This window comes from Pieris brassicae, chromosome 4 (genome assembly GCF_905147105.1).
Source record: "Pieris brassicae chromosome 4, ilPieBrab1.1, whole genome shotgun sequence".
Lineage (NCBI taxonomy): Eukaryota > Metazoa > Arthropoda > Insecta > Lepidoptera > Pieridae > Pieris > Pieris brassicae.
The window spans coordinates 12,033,749-12,054,862 of NC_059668.1; the positions used below are offsets into that span (position 1 = coordinate 12,033,749).

At 34.4% G+C, this 21,114-nt stretch overlaps 1 protein-coding gene across 1 annotated transcript; it reads right to left on the reverse strand.

Annotated features, from left to right (window-relative positions):
• Nucleotides 1-5,121: 5,121 nt before the first annotated feature.
• On the reverse strand, nucleotides 5,122-20,401 carry LOC123708529 (histone acetyltransferase KAT7-like). The gene is made up of 11 exons (XM_045659289.1): nucleotides 19,997-20,401; nucleotides 19,134-19,892; nucleotides 18,412-18,563; nucleotides 17,741-17,874; nucleotides 17,270-17,463; nucleotides 16,973-17,166; nucleotides 16,702-16,879; nucleotides 15,847-16,041; nucleotides 9,794-9,887; nucleotides 6,630-6,883; nucleotides 5,122-6,125 (listed from the first exon to the last, which is right to left on the reverse strand). The coding sequence occupies exons 1-11, from the start codon at nucleotides 20,009-20,011 to the stop codon at nucleotides 6,033-6,035; spliced, it is 2,262 nt and encodes a 753-aa protein (XP_045515245.1). The 5' UTR covers nucleotides 20,012-20,401; the 3' UTR covers nucleotides 5,122-6,032.
• Nucleotides 20,402-21,114: the final 713 nt, after the last annotated feature.

Sequence of the window (21,114 nt, forward strand, 5' to 3'; positions counted from 1 at the left end):
TATTACTTTCCAGGTACGGGCCAAAGTGTTCAGGCAATGTTTGTGTTTCCTGATATGTCTACAGAGGTGGCCTGTTTTTACAAAATTATCTTATCTCAGCTGTATCTTCTTTACAATTTAAGTAATTAAATGTATTTATATCATACACATAATATTGAATGTAAAATTATAAATTACTTACTATTTAATATTTATACTACAATATTAAAAAGTTAAAGGGCACCATTTGCGAAAATTCTTCTAAATTAATTTCGAACTACATAACCATTTTATTTGTCATTCTATACATATTATATTTTTTACTCAAAACCCACAGACAAAGGACTCTTTAAGGCAAAGAGAGCAAACCGATGTCTCGAGTCTCCACGGCCGTTGGGTATTGCCTCTGCGCGATCTATTTACGTCAGTGAATCACCAATGGAGATTGTTCGCTTAATTGATCATCAAACAGATTGCCGACTTTGAACTGTAGTCTGCTATTGGCAAAATCATTGCTTTTCTAAGTTACGCCTTCTTTTAGAGTACATTAACATTTCGATCGTAACATATCTAAAGCTTCGTTCACCCACACACACTCGTAATGTGTCCGCGGCTTCGAAATTGTATGATAGATGAGCACTGCTGATACTTAGGTTTCTGAAAATAACATTTCTAAATATTTTTTGAAGTATGGGGAACTAATTAAAATAATTCGTAAAATGTGTTTTATTTGGACACTTTAAACATTGCGGTGAGGTTTGATGTTTTTCTAGAGTTCCGAAGCAGTTCTGTACTTTATATTTGATTTTAAAATGACATGGTTATACTCTGAGCTGTTCATAGAAATATTGAATGTTTCATAAAAAAACACTCTAATTGCTGATGATAGACAGCTTTAGCTAGTTGCCTGTTGAGAAAATAGTCAGTGTATGAGGCATATAAATAAATTTACCACAAATAACAGCATTTTTTTATATACTCAACCCCTGATACCGGAAATGAAATGGTTGAAATTTATTACAAAAACTGTAATTTCCCCGTTGCATCTACTTTTTACACTTAAATTGATTTTGCAATGCTTGGTTGGTTTTTCTAATTAACTTTTTTAAACTGATATATACAGGAAATATTCTTCAATGTATTAGCATCACAATTTAGACATCATCTATCTGTAGGTAGATGGATTTGTTATGTTAAGGGCTAAATATCCAAAACGAGTTTTATCTATGTATCCTATTAGACTTATAAAAAACTATAATTTAAATTTTAATATAATGCATGAGTGCTATACGAAGCAAAATTGAAAATAAATGATGTTCTAGAAGAACAAAGAACATACTTAAATAATTACCACAAATATTTGGGTTAACTCCCATTGTCACTCACGACACAAAAATCCATCAGCACTTTATCACTATCCACTAAAACCACCGTTAAAGAAGTCTGTTCAAACATCCCACCAATCGAATGGACGATCACAGTCGAAATAAACGAATAATGTCAAGCAAACGTTACTTATACTGTCTAATGTCACCTAGGGCCTAGTGCAACAACCGCCCTTACTCTCAACCTTCGTCCTGTGAGGTCACCAATCCGCCCTTGAGAGCCATTGTCTCCGCCCAACCTCACGACCTAAGTTTTATTAACCCGAACTTATTTTTATTCATTTGTTTAGACTAGCATTTATCTTAAGAATTTATTGTTCTTTAACTTAGAAGTTGTTCTTATATTTATAGAATTGTATTTTTTATACGTATTTTTCTTTCTCTGGCACTTTTAGCATCGGTTTCCATTGCTGTTCCGCTGTTGTCGTACTGTAGCTAAATTTAACAAAGTATCTTTTAATTTTTCACTTCGATTTTTAATTAGAACAGGGAGACAGACGGGCTCCTCTGTTGTTAAGTGATACCGCCCACCCATGAACACTGCACTGCCAGAAGGCTTGCGACTAAGTTGTCAGCCTTATAGATGAAACCGAATCCCAAAACTACTTTTCGTTCGGATGGTTCCACTTAACAACTAATATGGTCGAGGAAAATATAATTTATATAGTGTAACTCTTCTAGAAATCTTAACAGTTTTATTTAAAGAGATTTTAAACAAACTAAGAAGAAGTTTTTAAATATAGTTTGATTATAGAGAACTTAACAATATTAGTGTTACGAAAAGTGATTGGTGAAGCCATAAAATACACTTACTGTAACGGTTATCACTAAACCAGTATTTATAGTACAGGGATAGGACTAGGGACTAGTGTGGGACATATGCAACTCATTGTACTAAATCTTTTAAAGAACATTTCGGTCAGGTGGCAAAGATTTGCAATAATCATGATTTTGATAAGTCTTAAGCTATGAAAAATAACATTTTGTATCGCTTATCGGTCACAGTGTGTCGACCTCGGCATTGCGATTACGAGGCATTACGTTAAAGTAACATGACGTCAGCTTTTGCCTTGACGAGCCCATTATGCTGAAAATTTGGACACGTGGAAATCGTATCAAGCGCCCCCTTATATCAACATCCGCATCATTTTCTATCATCGGATAACTGGTACTGCAACGCCATCTATTGTGATATTTTAAAACCTGTGTAAAGATGATCCTATTTAATACGTGCAGTTCTTCGAATATGATTAAAACAAAATTCAAAAATCACATAATGGCCGACAATTGGCGTTGCGTTAAATTGTACTGTATTACTAGTTTCAACAACAATTTCTATTCCAAAAGTTTCATAGTAGAGTGACTTTGACTATAAATTGTCAGACATCTACCGCATTTACCATGGAGAGTGTTCGGTTTAATACCTGCAGTTGAGTTTCATCATCGGACGTAGAGTATTTCCGAGCCAATTCGACTTAGTGTCCTTCAAGAAAAGATCGTACGATTCATAAAAGGAAATACTTCAGTGGGCAGTTACTTCCACATAGTTGTGGAGCGCGGCAAGATTATGTTTGAACCTGTTTGTCTCTTTAGAAGAGACTTTGATTCATTCATTTCATTCTTATAGAATACCGAAGCCATTTAGTTGAAACTGTATTGTGGCATTCAATCACATTTTAACAAAATATCAAATTATAATGCTAGGACCGATTTTTTCGCAAGAATTCTGCCATAGGTTGCATAGATATACTGTGACAGCCATAATGCAATACGATTTGTTTTATGTTCCATGAACATTTTTAATATAAGTAAGTCTTCTCACAACCAAACCCTTTAATTTTTTTTTTATTATATATAAACACGAATTCAGATTTACTTTATGACCTTACTAAAATCCGGCATTGCATTTTCGAGCCTTCTGGACGAGAGACCATGGTCACCAGTGTCATTAAGGTCAGGTTAGCCTCCAACGTACTTTAAGAAGCTCTACTAGTCTTTTTCAGCAGTCGGGAGCAAAAATACCGAAAAATACAGTAAGCTCGAAACAGCGAGTTAAAATCAATGTAAGTAATGTGAAGAATAATAATTATTTATTATTAGGTTAGTTAGTAGTATATATAGGTTGATTCTGAATACCGAATTGAAACACCGATTTGAACCACTTTAAGTAAACTTTTTTTTCACACAACATTGCTGTGACCGATAGGAAATAAAACATGAAAATTGACCTACAATTAAAAAAAAATATTGCCGTAGAGATCTTACATACGGTATATTGGAGACCATCCTAGCGATGAGATTATAACGATTGGAATAAAATAAACTGCCCTTTTTTCAATCTTATACTTAAATTTAAAATATTTTTTTTCAGTAAAGCATAAACAATTTTACAGACCATTGAGTAGGTACTTTAGTCAAAACAGGCTAATAATATTGACAGCATTTCCTACCAAATTTGAGTTTCAAAATTCTATAGAAACGATCACGAGGTGCAATATCTTTTTAGGATTTTTAAGTTATTGAAATGAGGCCATTAAAAACATCAAAAAATTACGGTAATACGGAATTTGATTGCAAAAAGTTAATAAAATTAATTTACGCTACACGCATACTACAATGCCTTACAAATATTTCTAGCAACTTCTGTCGACTATTGTTTATGGCCATGAGTAACCTTGTATAAAAAGTTTTAGGTGAAGCTAAGAAAAGCGTATCAAAATACCATTCCGCTTCTAACGAGGACATTTTAATCAGTTTTCTTGTACTGTTCTATTTACGTCACGCGATTGCGTGTATTTCATAGAAATACTACATATTTATCTGTTTTCTCAATAAATAGACCAGTGAAATGCAACGGTGCAATTAATACTTACTGTGCCCATAATGATGCGTACAAAACAACTTATACCAATAAGAATATTAGTTTATATATTAACAACGTAACTTTGTTTTTCATTGCGTTTAAGAAACATACACTTGGAACCAAAATATATACATTACCTAATAAATACACCTATGAAGGTAAAAAGAAATCTTTTTTCTAAATTAACATCCACTGCCTCGCCTTGACTTGAGAACTTCAAGTCAAGGCGAGGCAAGGCTGTTTGCCTGTTATCTTGGAAAAAAATCGACAGCAGCACCCTCGAAGCAGCATCCTCCTTCTCCACGACAATGCTTCAGCGCACTCCGCAAAATGGACTTTTGAATATTTAAATATGGCAGGTGTCGAGATAATGAGTCATCCGCCGTACAGTCCTGACATGGCGCTCTGTCACTTTCATTTATTCTCAAGAACTAAAGATACAATTCCAGGTATTCGCTTTACGAGCCCTGAAGATGCGAAATGTGTAAGCGTACGAAAATGCCATAGAAGAGACCCCTAAAGATGAATGGGCCCACTGCTTTTCCCAGTGGTTCCATCGAATGCGACGATGTGTAGAGAGGAACGGAGATTACTTCGAAAAACAAGAAAAGTATTGGCAACTTTTAACATTAAGCTGTTTTTCATTTTCTAAACATTTTCAGTGTTACCAGTGGTAGGTTCCATACGTCAGGATAAATGCCAAATGTGTTCACGTATTGTTTATACTTAGAGTGGATACGTATTTTACGTGTATTGTAATAATTATTCTTATTTAAATCTTGTATAGATTTTTCATATTAAATGTAAATAGTGTCTCTAAGAGATCTCTTAAGAAATAGGGCATTGTTGTGCATTATGCTTGTTTTAATATTGAATTGAGTATAATTTTTTTTAATATACGTTTATTACATAGACACAAATTATATACACACACAATATATACCTTAAAAACTAACATCAAAATTCTCATAATTTAAATACTTTAGGGGCTTGAGATTAAATCACTTTTCGACAGACGCGACCCCAAATAGCAATGACATTTGGTCACCTTTGTCACGTGACCGTTATCATAAAAATTTGTTTGACATTAGTGGGCCACGGTTGTCGAAGAGTAGTTTTGTTCTAAGCCCTAAGATGCCTTAAAAACGATTGTATTTTGGTCTTAGGAATCGATACAATAATCGCTATCACAATTATAAAACTGAGTTTATAAAGTCTATTCCGTCGTTTTATATAAAACTAAATAATTTTTGTCCATAATTATGTTGTAAACTTTTCTCGAGAATCAAACTAGCTGAGTGTCAGTATTTTCGTATGTATGATAATATAATATACCAAAGATCTATGCAACGAAAAGATGAACCTAGTTCTTACAGATTAAGTGTTTTAGTCCGGTTATTAATTTACATTCAAATATATAATGAATGTTTTTACGATTTGTAAATGGGCGATACTCTTAATGCTACGATTCGTACGTTTATCTGAATATAGATATTTTTTTTGTATAGAAAATACACATTTAGAAATTAAATATAAATTTTAAATACTAATGATAAAAACGAGATCAAATAATAGTCATTTATAATTTTGAATGGGCCATGGGGCACATAGATTATGAGACATTATTAAAGATATTGCATTTTTGGAGTTAAATAAACTAACTCAACCCGAAAAAAGGCAAAAAAGTCATTCTTTATATACAAAAACAAACAAATATATCGCTAGTGAATATATCTCTGAATAAATAAAGAATATAATTTGTATAACATTTCACTGAATTGATGCATTTATATTTAAACTTCAGGTTAACGAGGTGTCGGCCCACCCCACCAACGAAGGCATGAAGGCTCTACTGAGCGAACGCGGCCTGCACGTCGAGTTGCTTCCTCCAAAACATCCTGCGAATCAATATAAAATAAACAAAACTGAACAAAAAGAAGGCTCTAAATTTTTAGAAGGCGATGATGTTTATACTATGTAAAGGCGTGTGTAATAAGTTTTTCTTTTTTTTAATTAACAAGGGGCAAACGGGCAGAAGGAACATTGATACCGCCACCCATGAACACTATCATTGCCAGTCGGCTTGCGAGTGAGCTGCAGGGATTAAGAATTAGTACGCTCGTTTATTGAACGTAAATATCATTTTCGAACCAGTTCGTTTCGGAAATACTTCCGTATATGAGTATCTTAACCAGATTTGTATATTTCTTACATATACTTTAAATATTTCTCGTTTCGATGTTTTGTGAATAAATAAAGCAATAATAATTGCCTCATAAAAATTGTATTATTTTGTCATATTCTGAATATTTCTCATTATTTGCGTCAATTGGCGTCAACATATAAATATAATTATTAATTCAGTAATGTGTTAATCACTAAATGAACGTAAGAAAACCAACCTGCTTCTTCAAGACAATATGCTTGCCTTTCCAATATTTCATTAGACCTCGTTCTTGCAGAGTCGAGACTATGTCAGATGAGGATATAGCCAAGTCCTTGCTGAGGTCTCGTATACCCAGAGTCGGTCCTGGAGCTGAACATAATCGTTTGAGGATCGCCTCCTTCCAGTAAGACCTGTAGGATATGAGACCGAGGTCCGATAGCGGTGTTTCTGGAGATCCGACTTTCCCTTCTTCCTTTGTTAGAAGATAACCTAGTAAGACAAATTTTACGTTTAAATCAAATGACAATTATATATTTTTTAGTTGTAATAAGTAAGATTTTTCAATAAATATAATGCTCCACTATGACATTCTTAGTCTCTATGAAATAAATTATAGGTCCAGACCTAACTCATGATTTCATGGTTAATATCTATTTATTTACATAAAAATTATAAGGGATACAACGGGCGGCCTTATCGCTAACAAGCGATCTCTTCCCAGCAAGAAAAAAGCTAAAAAAAATGTAAAAGTGCAAGAAATGCATAACCAAATCTTATACAAAACAAATATAGAATCACCAACCTTAATCTGAAATAATACAAAAAAAATATAAAAAGCTAATCTCAATCTCAAATCTATGAATTGCGATGCAATAAGTAAATATAATAACAAGAATTACAAAAGTCACAATTGAGCAGGAATATTTCGCATTAATCACTGGGACAGCCACAATTTTTCGTCAATGCCATTGATACCCAGTTTCTCCAGGTCTAAACGAAGTACATACTTCTGTCCTTATTGAATAAACTAACGCCTGAGCCTGTAGTAAAAATAAGTGAAAGCCGATTGAATAGTTATTTAAGTTATACGTCGTGTTCCGCACGCAATGACATTGGAAAGCAAAAATTTCAACAGAAGCCAGCACGCTAAATACTTTCACATTGTAACAGTGCCCTTTCACTCATTACCAAAAACATTTTAACGTATATCGTTTATAATTATCACGTGATATAGATACAGTTTGGTAAATTTCATAATAAATTAATGTTTTTAATTAAAATTACAATTTTTATGCTGATTCCTATACTGTATTTGCAAAATTGACGTGTTCCCATGAGGTCCTCTACGTTGAGATCATGATCATCAAAGTATCTATATATGTCTACTTGTTGATTGTGGTCATTATTATTATCAATGGCGCTACAACCTTTTTAGGTCTGGGCCTCAGATTCTGTATCTGTTTATGATCATTTGTTAATCGAATAGGCAAGTAGGTGATCAGCCTTCTGTGCCTAACGCACGTCGTCGACTAGCCTAGACTAGGTTTCCTCACGACGTTTTCCTTCATCGTTCGAGCTAATTTTAAATGCATAGAAAGAAAATCCATTGGTGCACAGCCGGGGATCGAACCTACGACCTCAGAGATGAGAGTCGCGCGCTGTAGGCCACTAGAGCAACACTGCTCAATCATGGTCATAGCCTCACTAAATCCCGGCTGTGTATACAGAATCGAAAAATTGTTATTAAGCACAAAATTCGCTGTCTGTTAATTACATACCGCGATTTCAGACGTAACGCTGGCCATCAAAATTCCTCGCATCTACAATTATTCGTGAGGTCCTGTGCCGTCTAGACAGTAGACAGCCGATCCATACTGCAGTGCATCGATCGGGGTTAACGTCCCGTCGCGACGAACCCCCGCGGCCCAAAACATGCCCCTCGCCTTACGATGTTGACCGTTCAGGTGCAATCGTAATAATTTCGAATCGGTATTTACTTATGCATATATGTAGATGGCGTTGATACAAATTTTAGTTGTTCATCGCAATTGAAGTGATGGTTAATGGAGACTTAGTGTCTTTTGTTGACCCGAATTTGTAAAAAAATATTCCAATATTAGGCAGAATACTGTTGAAGTTTTATCTTGCTCAGTAGATTATTCTTCTTCGTATACTGTCATCTCCTTTCGAAGGTTGGAGATCATAACGGCTACATTAATTATAACGCTTTTGAACAAAGTCTTGGTGTATTCATCAAACCATTGACTAAGATTTTTCAACAGTGCCAGGTCTCCAGGTGATGACCAGATGTGTCGGAAATATTCAAGATTTATTTTCTTAACTGTCATAAGCACTTCTTTGTTCTTCTGCATTCTGTCCAGGATATTTTAAGCATACGTCTACAAACCCAGATCTCAAACGCTTCCAGTTTTTGTAACATAATTTCATAGCACATAGTCAATATACATTATATAAATTTAATGACAGTTTCTATATATATAAATATATATCTGATATATTTCACGAGCGCCTGTCCAAATGAATAGTAAGTAATACAAACCGGAGGCAACCCATTAATGATTTTTTTCAATAGCAATATAAAATCATCAAGCGTCGAGAAGTTCATCACATGCGAGGGTGACCTAAATTACTGGGCAATTTTGTATAGATTTTTGCAACGACTTCAAGCCTCTACGAAACTCGTAGCTGTAGCACTTTTAATTTATGCATTTATTTAACAGTAGTGTTGGCCAAGTGGCTTCAGCATATGACTCCGACCGTTCACTAATGGACTTTCTTTCTATGTGCGCATTTAACATTCGCTCGAACGATGAAGAAAAACATCGTGAGCAAGCCTTAGACCCAAGACCTAAAAAACTTGTAGCGCCACTGATTAATTTATACGCGCCACATATTTATATATTATATGTTTACAATTTTAAATTAAAAATATATCCTAAAATGGATTACACCATATATACGACGAACATTAGGTACTAAGTATACATAATAGGCGGCTAAACGTAAACATGTATAAGTTCTAACTAAACAATCTTTGGAATAATACTTAGATTCCTCCGCGGACAAAAGGAGACGAAGAAACATCTCTAACTTGTTAAAGGTAGACATTTTCTTTTGGATGGCAATCAAATGTGATTACTTTTCTGCAGTTGGTTCAGAAGCGATATGTACCTACATATATTCCTTATACAACGATAATTTGCTTTCAACAGTATATCAATAATCGAAATCTTGTTATAAATAAGGTTGGCAAAGGCCTAGTGGCCTAAACGTGCGGCTGTCGGTGTTGGTCGAACAACGAGTTCTTTGGACAGATACTCCAAGATCAAGGGTTGCAGCGCCACTGTCTTTATTTATCTAATCGATAGGTATACTTACTGAAATCTATTAGAAGCCTTCCGTAGCCTTGCCTTTGGTAAGGCGGCAAGGTGAGGATACACGATACGTTGTAGTTGAGAAACGAGTTCTTTTCCTGTTAAAAATGAATTTGTTATAATTTATATCTATAACATTCAAAATTAATATATCAAAACGTAAACACCGACTATTTTGTCCCAGGTGGTCTATTTGTCCTCTTATAAAAATAACACAACAAGTTCCCCTACACTATATTACAACTGAACAAAACAGTGGTTTTGATAATACGCCATGATAAAAATGTTCGGACAAACATTGTACAATGTTTATCTTCCATATTACGTCCAACATTAATTAGTTGTAGAAGACAACTAACTTTTTTACCTGTTTGGTGATATTGTGTGTGATGTAAATAGTGTTTATTAGGATTATTGCCTATAAAACATATTACTTTTATAATTCTCGTACGCCTTTACTGATTTAATATAATAATTTCCAAATTTAACTAAAAATTGCATTCAAAATTAACTATCGGAACAGCGTATACACTAAATTTAAAGTAGTCTAGAAATAATTCAAAATCAGAGTTCAAAGGCTTAGCCCTCCCCAATCTTAAGCGGTCTAGACGACCCCAAGAATGTGCAAAAGAACTTTCCAATTTCGATCGTGCCCGCGGGACGGGCGCGGCTGCTATAATGACGGGAGCGACATGGAACACTAAGTACAGAATAACATGCTGGCAAGGTGCACAAAGTTATCGTTTGTAATAGAATAGGGATTGTAAAAAAACCAATTAAATTTTATTAATTGAATAGAAAATAATAAATATTGTCTTAAAGGTAAAAGCAAGCCTACGTTACTTTTCAAGCATAGTCTTATTAGTAGGATGATTATTTATCACTTGGCTTGCGAATAAAGAACACCTCTTCCTCTTCTTGTCGCCTTACCAATCAAACCCCAAATCCCTGTTTGTCATAAGAGAGACCTTTTTTATTGTACCATACCAACGAACCAGACGAGCAGACGTCTGGATTTATTGCGTTACGCATTCGTCTAGAGTCTAGACGGCCTGTGTTTACATCCGCGATGTGGGGTGTACCCCTGCTTAGGTGCGGTTTGGGATATGAGCTAAGTTTGCATAGTTGTATTAATTCAAGGGGTTGAATAATTTTTGTATTGTCTTGTACTCAACAAATGTATAACCAAAAAATACAATACATACGAAAAACCTTCGCTTTCCAAAAGTACTTAAAAGCAGATATTACAATTAATCCGTCATCATGCTCGATATAAACCACGTACTAAGTCATTTTTTTTAACTTTACCCTAATTTAATTTCTTTTCATTTAATTTTAAATTCAAAAAAGATTTCTTTTTAGAAACAACAATAAAATACATATCACTTGAAAAGCAATATGTAAATTACGGTCCACCTGTTTCCAATGTTTCAAGGCAAATAACTCCAATAAAGCTTTATTAAAATTAAATTATATTCTCTTCTCTTTAACATTCTCTTATAACACAAAGCGCTATACATTTCCTAATTTAGCATCAGGTGATTATAGGCTAGGATTACTCCTCCTACCCTCATTGAAGTATAATTATGTCATTTAAAATATTTCCACGAATAACTAGTTAAATAATTAATAATTTAACGATTTAATTACTTAACACAACTATAGTTAGGGATGATCGCACCAATCATATAAAACCTCACATTAGCCTAATCGTTCATTAATTTAGCCGGTAAGTTAGCAAACATATCAAAGTTTCAACATAACATCCGGGGATGCGGGGTCGTTGACCCGGACAGACGCTGTCTCGCCGTTCGTCTGTCTACAAATATATATATATATAAAACACATAAGATTTATTGATTTTTAATGTTTAGTCTGAGTGTTCTTTGTTTTGGCAATTTTAAGTCTTGAAAGGAGACGCTAAAGACGCTCTTGTACACATTTCAATAACTAATGGGGAATTTTGGCAACGGTGCTGCATATCCTATACGAAATCGACTATAGGACGACTAGGTACCGAAACCTATTTGACACAGTACAAATATGGAATAATATTCAATTGCATTTAGTAATGTTTTTTGTAATATATACGTACAAAGACACTCATAAAAACCGTATTGTTTAAAGTATCTTCCATGTACAGCTTTTTACAGTTTAACAGGTATATAGAGTACAAATACAAAATAAGTTATGTATTTACTTATGCCAGTTAGTATCTAACTGCTAGAAAAACGATAAAAAATAATATTAATTAAAAAAATCGTTAAAATGTCTAGCCAGTTCATATTTCTACAAGTACCGCTACGGCAGTCGTAGACCGTCTACGTTTACGTTGTAAGCGTAGCGCTACGACACTACACCGTAGACACTTCGCGTAAATGAGTGGCGGGCGCGAAAGAACTTAAATTCTACCTTACTCCTAAGCAAATAGCGTTTGAATTCTATTAATTATGTCGTGAATAATAGAAATAGGGGTAGCTTTAATTGTATACTCGATAGATGTAGTTTCAATGGATCAGTGTGTAATGTAGTTTTATTATTAACGAAGTCTAAATTGGATTCGCGTCGGTGCGATTTTAGTTTAATTAAAAGCAGAATTAACGAACAAAGGTAACAAAATTAATACAATTCGAACTCATTTATCCATGGGTTCATAACTAGAGCGAACAAGCGGCTTTAATTAAAAAATAAGACGTATTGGCTCACAACTAATTTATAAGTATTGGTAAAAAGTTGCAAAAAGACGATTGCAAAGGCCTGATTGATTTCAGGTTACAAATTAAAATACGCATTACAAATTCTAACAGAAACAGCTAATTTAGTATTTTTACCACACTTGATTCTCTAAAGACTTCCCCACAAATTGAGTTAGGCCCTGCAGGTGATTTCAAAGCACGCAATTTCCAAACAACCCGACTTTAATATTACACAAAAAACCCCTTCATTCTGTTAATATCGGCTGAAGGGTGCCTCATGAGTTCAAAAATTGTTTACACTTCACTTTGATCCCGACTCGATAGTACTCGTGGCTTTGACGACTTTTTGGACGACCGTCTAATGTTTTTTTAAAGAGCTTTTGTCGCGTCAGGTGATTTACACAAAAAGCATAAGTTGTGTGTATCAAATCGCTATTTGTGTTTGTAAGTAACACACAGTGTTTCAAGGTTCGTTTCCTGGCGAAACAATAGTTGTTTCGAGTTACAGCCAAGTGACGTAACTTACAAAAGAAATGCATAAGTGTTTCTTATTAATTTTGATTTATATTCTTTAAATAACGTATATTTATTTTTTCCTAATCTTACAGCTAACAAACTAATAGACTAAGAATATAGTCGAAGATGGAATACATAAAATTTACAAACAGCTTTAAACATTTACATAAGGGAAAAACAATAAAAATTATTCAATACATCTAAGTAATACCTAATTTAAGTGTGCTGTGTGATGGCGTAAAAGTGAGGGTATGTACTTGAAGGTACATACCCTCACTTTTACACATTAGATTACTCAATTTAACACATACGACATAGACATAACATTTATTACTAACAAAAAACACACACAAAAATATATAAAGTAACAATAATAAAAAAAAATAAGAATAAATAAAAAAAGAACAATAATAGAGAGATAACAATTTTTTTAAAGAAAAAGGTTTAATTGTGTAATGTGTGTGCTGTGGTTGTAATTGGCCATGGCTCAGCATTATGCTGAGGAGCAGAGTTATTCCACAGCGCTGGTTATTCTGCCAGAGACCACAGCAGCTAGTTTGCCCCTCGTAAAGAAACAAATAAGAATCTAATACTCAGTAGAAACAAATAATAATAATTAAAATTAAAGAAGAAGAAAAAAAATTTAAAATAAGAGTAATTGTTACGAAGTATACAAATATAAAGATAAATAAATATTTTTGGGCGGATTAAAAACTATATTACGTGAGATTTTTTGAGTAAGTAGATGTTTTTTTTTATAATTGCGATGAAATTTGATTCCGCGGTAGCTTAAACAAGTAAAATATCGGTCGTTTTATGTCTATCAGGAACTATATATATTCTTGTTAGACTAGATCGTGGTTGGTTACATACAATCGTGTATTTAAAGCTCAAATCTTTAGGTTCTCTCCACAATCTCAATGTGAATGCTCTCGTTGTTTCACGATAACTCTATAGCATAACGGCTAGACAGATCTATTGATTCGGTTTATTTTGGGCATTCTCGACTATTTTGAGTGTGAAATAATGCTACAACTCCAAATGCAACATTAAAAGTGTTATAAAGATTTCGTCATATTTAATTAGGTTTTTTAAATAAACATGAATTTATAAAAAAAATTCTCATTGGGCACATATCCGCTAACTAAAAACCTTATGTAATATAAAACATGAAATCGTGTTCTTATCCGTAACAGGCAAAATGTTGAGAGGTGCCTTTATGTATTATTCTTATACTGACCTACCCCAAGGCACTATGACTCACTACGACCTGAACAATAGTTTTCCCTCACAATTAGAACAGAGTCACTTACATATTTTATAAAGACCAAAGGCAAATAAGAAATTGTATATGATGTTTAGTGGGTCCTTATTACCAATAAACATGGAATTATCTTGTTATGCAATATACTTTAGTAATAAATATGAATTAATAAGCTTCAGAAAATGCCTCCTTTTACAATCACAGACTAAATTATTAAAGATCGCCGTCATAAAACCTACCAAAGGTGAAATGTCTGGAGGTGAAACCGCCCTATTACTCAAACAAATTGCCAATGTTTATAATAATAATCCCGTTAGTTGGGCGATGGCTTTATTATTTCGAATAAATTGAGAAATAATGGTACTAAAACAAAAGTACTTCATCAAGTGTTCTAGTATCATAGATCTTATGCTATATCTTCATAGAGCTTTAGGGAAATTAAAAAATAATACATTTTTTTTTTTTTGTAACATTGACAATTTAACATATCTTGTACCAAACTATACTATTGCATATAAAATATTCGCATATCCGGTACGTGCAATAAGAAAACCAAACAAGCCCGTATAAAATTACAATTCGGATCTCTTAAGCATGAAAATTGCAAATTTTCTAAACCCTCAAAGGACTCGGTAGACGAAAACAAAATCCCCACAAGCCCTACATCAACATACGCAAAATCGCGACCAAATCTAGACATTTCCCCCCGAGGGCGTGGCTTGGCGGTCGACGAACCCACAGCTGACGCTTCAATGGTAGAGTACTAGCGTTGTACGCTAAGTACGATTTAAAAATTAGTAAAAATTAACGTAGCTTCGAATGCGTTTTTCGCTTTTAGCATTTAATTTGCTGAAAAGTAAAAAATCCTATTGCATTCACGAACCATAAATTTATTCAAAAGATGTTGGATAGTGGACCAGTGGGATGATCATTATTCTCGGCGTAATTACGACTTCGTTCTAAATGATCATGATTAAATGAAATTAGAGTAGAATTTGAGCAAAGCATTACCATTAACACTGTCTATACTTATTTGATACTTATATTGGTTTAAGTTATAGCCGACGTGTAGATTATGTATTCGCAAGCAAATTTGAAAGAAGTCTCGTCTCTATAAACGGAAAACGGTTTATTTTGCCTAGGTATTATTGAAAACGCAAGTAGGCGATCAACTATCCGTGCCCGTCACGTCTTAATTTTTTTCCGGTATTCTCACATTCAAAATCATACTTTATATGGTGTATTTATTAGAACAAAGTAAGATATATTTAGAGTTGTCAGTAAATGTACAATTAGAAGTATTTAATTTATATTTCTTTTTTTTTACGTTCATAAGTGTACATAGTGTTACCTTTATGAACAAATGATTTTTGACTTTGACTGTATTAAATTATTATTTTTTTAAATTATCTATTATTTGTTTTATCACAAAGTTTTTACGTGACCATTTCGTAACTTATTACAACACGCGCTGACGTCGCCGTGTCAGCAGTTAACACCCTGTGGAACCTCATTTTATACTCCTTCACCTTTCCAATGAAGGAGATAAATGTCATATATAGCGAGAACGATAAGACTCACCTTACTGAAATAGCCAACGATATGGCACCCCTCTTCGTCGGCGCTGGTCATCACGTAGAAGAGAAACGGTTCCACGTCGTAATACAGCGTCTTGTGGTCGAGGAAAAACTTGGCAAGGAGACAGAGCTGTTGGCAATACTGCTTGTTCTTGCGCCCGTCCACTTGCCACACGCTCAGGGTGTCCTTTCTGTACACCTGGTTCGGGTCGTTTATTTATTAACGGCATATTTTTTAAGGAATTAAAAGATGACTCGGGAAAACTTATTGTAACCAAATTTATTCATTAACTAACAAAATGTTTAGTGTTTAAAGCACGTGCAGAGTTTATAAGCGAGTCCTTCGAGCCGGAATCATGATTTTCACTATAACATACAACTTACGTGCAACAAAGTTAAAATTTCTCATTAATTAAATTAAAAAGCCATAACACTAAGACATCTATAAGAAAAAATACATAAATATATATATATTTATTTAAAACGATTGATATCCCTGGAAGATGCATACAAAAAATAGTACACCGAACCCACCACTTGCCAACACTTGGTGTTTCTGATCACTGGGTGACTTTAACCAATCGATGAACTCGGGTAATCGTCGCGCAAAGCTAAGGAAATCTATTCAGGAAATTGTCTACGCAGTAACTCCCAGTCACGTCCTGTTATCTAATCTCGTGAGTTAAAAAAAGAGAAAATCTAACTAAATCAAAATTATTTTAATAAAAATAGATAGAAATTTGACAAGAACTATAAAAGTGCTGCCATCTCGTAGGTCTGAATAGGATCCTAACACGTAAGAGGTAGGAGTAGCAATTAGCGACACATAGGTTCACATAAGTAGTAACCGCGGCCGTACCTCGTCCCCTGGCGGGTGCCGCCAGACGCACTTGATGCGATGGCGCCGGGCCCCCGTGGCGCACGTGTGGTGCTTGAGGCAGAACTCGCACACGAAGAGACGGGGCACCCGGGCCGCTTCGCCCGGGTACGGAGACTGGTACCACACCTCCATCATGTACTTGCCCATCACCACGTATCTGCCGCCAAATTGATTTAATAACCTCCTGAGAACTACTGTAAAAAAAACTTTTTGTATGCAGCGCCATCTATCTATCTCTCAAAGCGGTTACCTCGTTCCCTTATCGCTGGCGATGTCTTCCAGTTCCTCCTCGATCTGCACGGCGGCGAGCGCCTGCGCATCTCTGAACAATCTCAAATCGTAGTCAGGCACAAAACCGTCTAAAACCGGTTCTCTCTCCTCTCCGATGTCCTCGTTCGACAGCGACTTGAGCTCGTGACTGCCTTTCCATTTTGATCGCATATCCTTGAAATTTTTTTGTTATAAGCGAACAAACTTATATTAAGATCCTAAAACCACGCAAATAGCGTATACAAAATGTTTATGTAACATCCCAGGGAGAGCTCACCTTGACCTTGAGCTGGTAAGCCCTTTGCTCGATGGTGGGCATCGCCCTGGGCCTCTGCATCATGGCGCTGACGGCCTTCTTCCTGGCAGAAGCTGCGGCGACTCTCTCCTCCGCGGCCGCCACGCACCACGCGCCTGTCACGTTGTGATAAGTGGGGCAAGCGTCGTAGGTGAAGTGCTTCTCTGACTTTCCACCTGAAAAGTGAATACAGTATAATAATAATATAACTATCGCCAACTTGATAAATATTCTAGAACTCAACTGTGACCGGAAACTAAATTTATTTTATTTAGTCAACAAGTTTTACATATTTCTGCTTATATATAACCTGACATAACTTATACTGTAAATTGTGTGCGTTTTGTGTTTATCTATTAAATAACTTCCATGAATTTAGTTTAAATGAAATATTTACTATCAAGTTGAAATGAGAACTAAAACTGTAATTTGTTGATTACAAAGATGTATTACCGAAATGTCCTGTAGAATCACATCCTCTGACTGGACATCTTCTCTCCGAGGGTGAGGTGGATCTCGGTAGAACGGCTGGTGATTTCACTAGTGCTGCACGAGCTTTTGCTAGCCTTTTATCCTCTTTATCTTTACTGGAAAAGGAGTGAACTACGTCAGATAATGCACTTCCATATCTTAATTTTTTTTTTAAACATCAACGTTACAGTATATTCATCGATCGTGAAAATCAACACCCGAAAAACGATAATAAATGCGTTTAGGAGTTGAGAACCACGCCCCATAGAGGACGTACACAGCTTCCAAAAATTTGTTTACCTCGAAAGCGTCGTGTCTGAAACTGGAGTTACAGAAGAGGATATTACTCATCGTATTCTGGGCATTCTACTGGCTCGAGAAGATTTTTAACAAAAACCCCAAATAGACAGCAGATCAAGCGACGCAAATGTAAATGGATAGGCACTCTACAAAGCTACAAGGCTAACATTGACCTATCTAAGGAAAACAAGTAGATATTTATATTCTTAAACTAGTGAATGACTAACCCTGGCCCTCAGGTTTAACTTTGTTAATTAGCTATCAAGTATATGTATAAAATTTTATGATTGTAGTTGTAGCTTTTAGAAATAATGCAGCCACAAAAACACTGTGACACAAGATTTTACTATTACCTCTTGCCATTAATTTTTTCTTCAGCTTCCGAATCAGAATCATTTGGTTTAGTAGTGACCATGCGTGAAGCCCGTGCTGCAATAGAACGCGTCAACTTTCTAGGCACCATTTCAGGCACTGAGTCACCCGAGTCACCACTTTTTTGAATCTCCTGAAAAAACAATGATCATTAATTTTTGGTTATATCTTTCACATATTCATTTAATTGTTTATTTCTATGATTCTAATGATTCTATCTTTACAGTTATATTACTAATGCCACTGAACTACGTTACAATACTGTATGTATTGGACAACCTGGACAACTTCTACAAAAAAAAACAAATAATAAAAAGTTATAAATCCTATAGAGACTTCTATATAATTAACCATAAACTTCAAATATACCAAAAAAAGTTACATAAATATTAATATCACATAACTTATGACTATAATTTAAAAATGTGAGTATATATGTAATTTTTGGATGCTGAGCCAATAAGATACTATTGAATCTGACATATACCTTCTAGACTTAAAATTAATAATGTTCACAAATGTAATAAAGTATTAAGTTATCCTTCTAACTATATCTAACAATGTAATTGTTAGAAATAATATCTATAAATATATATATATATATATATATATATTATATAGATCTGAAAGAATTTCCTAAGTTACCTAATTATTTTTCTGCATATTAATTACTTTAATATAATAAAGATGTCATAAGACTTACTTTATTAGACTTGGTTTTAGATAGACCTTTCTTTGCAGTTGGCTCACTTTCACTATCTGAAGACACAGATTCCACTGACGATTGACTGGATGAACAAGATGACACAATTTTATCTTCTAACTTTTTAGGGGGCCCACTTGATCTACTTCCTCTTCTTTTGGAAGTATCCTTCGAATTTGAATCATCATTTTGAATTGAAGGCGGTGAGGTGTCCTTATCATCGCTTGACTTTCTTGTCTTTTTTGGTTTTGGGGATGTTTTTGGACTTAATTTCGAAGTTTTACTACCTTTACTCTCCGAGTCTGATTCAGAACTGTTATCAGGAGAAAATATACTCTTTTTTTTTGATGCATTATCATTTTTTACTATTTTGGTAACTTTAGTTACTGCTCGGGATTTAGCACCTCCAGACTTTGCTGATGGTTTCTTTGCTGCTAGAACACTTGCTGCATTTTTTGTTTTGGCCATACCTCTTCTAGCAACGGGTTTAGGACTAGGAATTTTAGGAATGTCATCATCACTTGAAGATATGATTTTGGATTTAGATGATCTTCTCTGTTTGAGCTCGTCTTTCTTTTTCGGTTCTTCAGTAGGTGTAACTTTTGGAGACTTTGAAGCTGCTGTAGTTGTTTGGACATCTGAAGCAGATGATTCTGAGTCCGAACTACTAGAGCCTGAACCTGAGCTAGTAGAACTTGAAGCACTGCTGCTGGAATCAGAACTTGACCCAGAACTACTGTCCGTACTGCTGTTGCTCACCTAGTCGAAAATAATAAAATTCAGCTATATCTGAATACAGGATAGTCAAGTCACAATACCTTAGAGAATTAACTTAGAATATTCAGCTTACACAATATACTCACATTAAGATATGTCATTTCGATGGAATATAAAATCGATCGTGAAGGAACGCAAGGATATACAGTATATGTATATAATATTTAATAAGTCTGATACGCTTGTGCAACGATCAGATAATAATGTACACTTAAATTTATTGGATGTATTTGGTAAATTACAACAATAACTCTTTTCCCTCAACCACTAGATTTATTAATTACATTTATATTTTATTATAAATATAAACACAATACACACTACACCTATTATTTCAGAAAAACAAACGGGACTGTATTTCCAGTTTCCACAGATGAAATTATGAAATACAAAGTTGAAAGTACAACACCGAAGATCATAGGTCCCAAGGGTTTAGTCAAAATACCTTAACCGTAGTCTATGTAGAGTCGAAAACTAAATTTGTATGAATGTAGTGTATGTAGAATAGTTTTCGGTAGCAACACGGCTCGACCCCCAGTGATGGCAACTCCTACAGAATGTTATCCCTAGGACCAACTTAAAATAACCCTATATATTGAATAAAACCCTCTAAAGTTATACACTCAGTTTGAGAGATAATTTAAAATATGCATCAAAATAATATTAAAGTAGGATAAAATGTCGATCTTAGGGTATTAAAGCATTTTGGTATTTCAGTTATAGCCAAGCTTGGAGCTTTATATTGAGTTTACTTTGTTTTTTTTTCTAGGCTTAATATAAATTGTATAGAATGTTTAAGAAAAAAGAACTTTGGATAATGTAAGGTACACTAAAAACCCCCAATACATCTTCATTCCCCCTAAATTTGGGGGGAAACACCTCAAGTTGCCGTCACTACCTAAAATTTACATTACTTTACAATATGATAGAGAATAGATTTATTTATTTACACTTTATTTATTTACCTTTTACAATAACATATATATAAGAAAAGCAGGTTATATAAGTTATTAGGCAACCGTCGGCGGATTTAGTTATGTATACAGAGTATATATTTACTGTTTTTAGATTTAATGAAAAATAGAATCCACATAATTCATCTCTATTTTTTTATGAGAAGGATCACTTTCTTGCCATATTCTAATTGATTTGTTATCTTTTGCCTAAATGTTATCAACAAAATGTTATTAGAATTTTAAAAAAT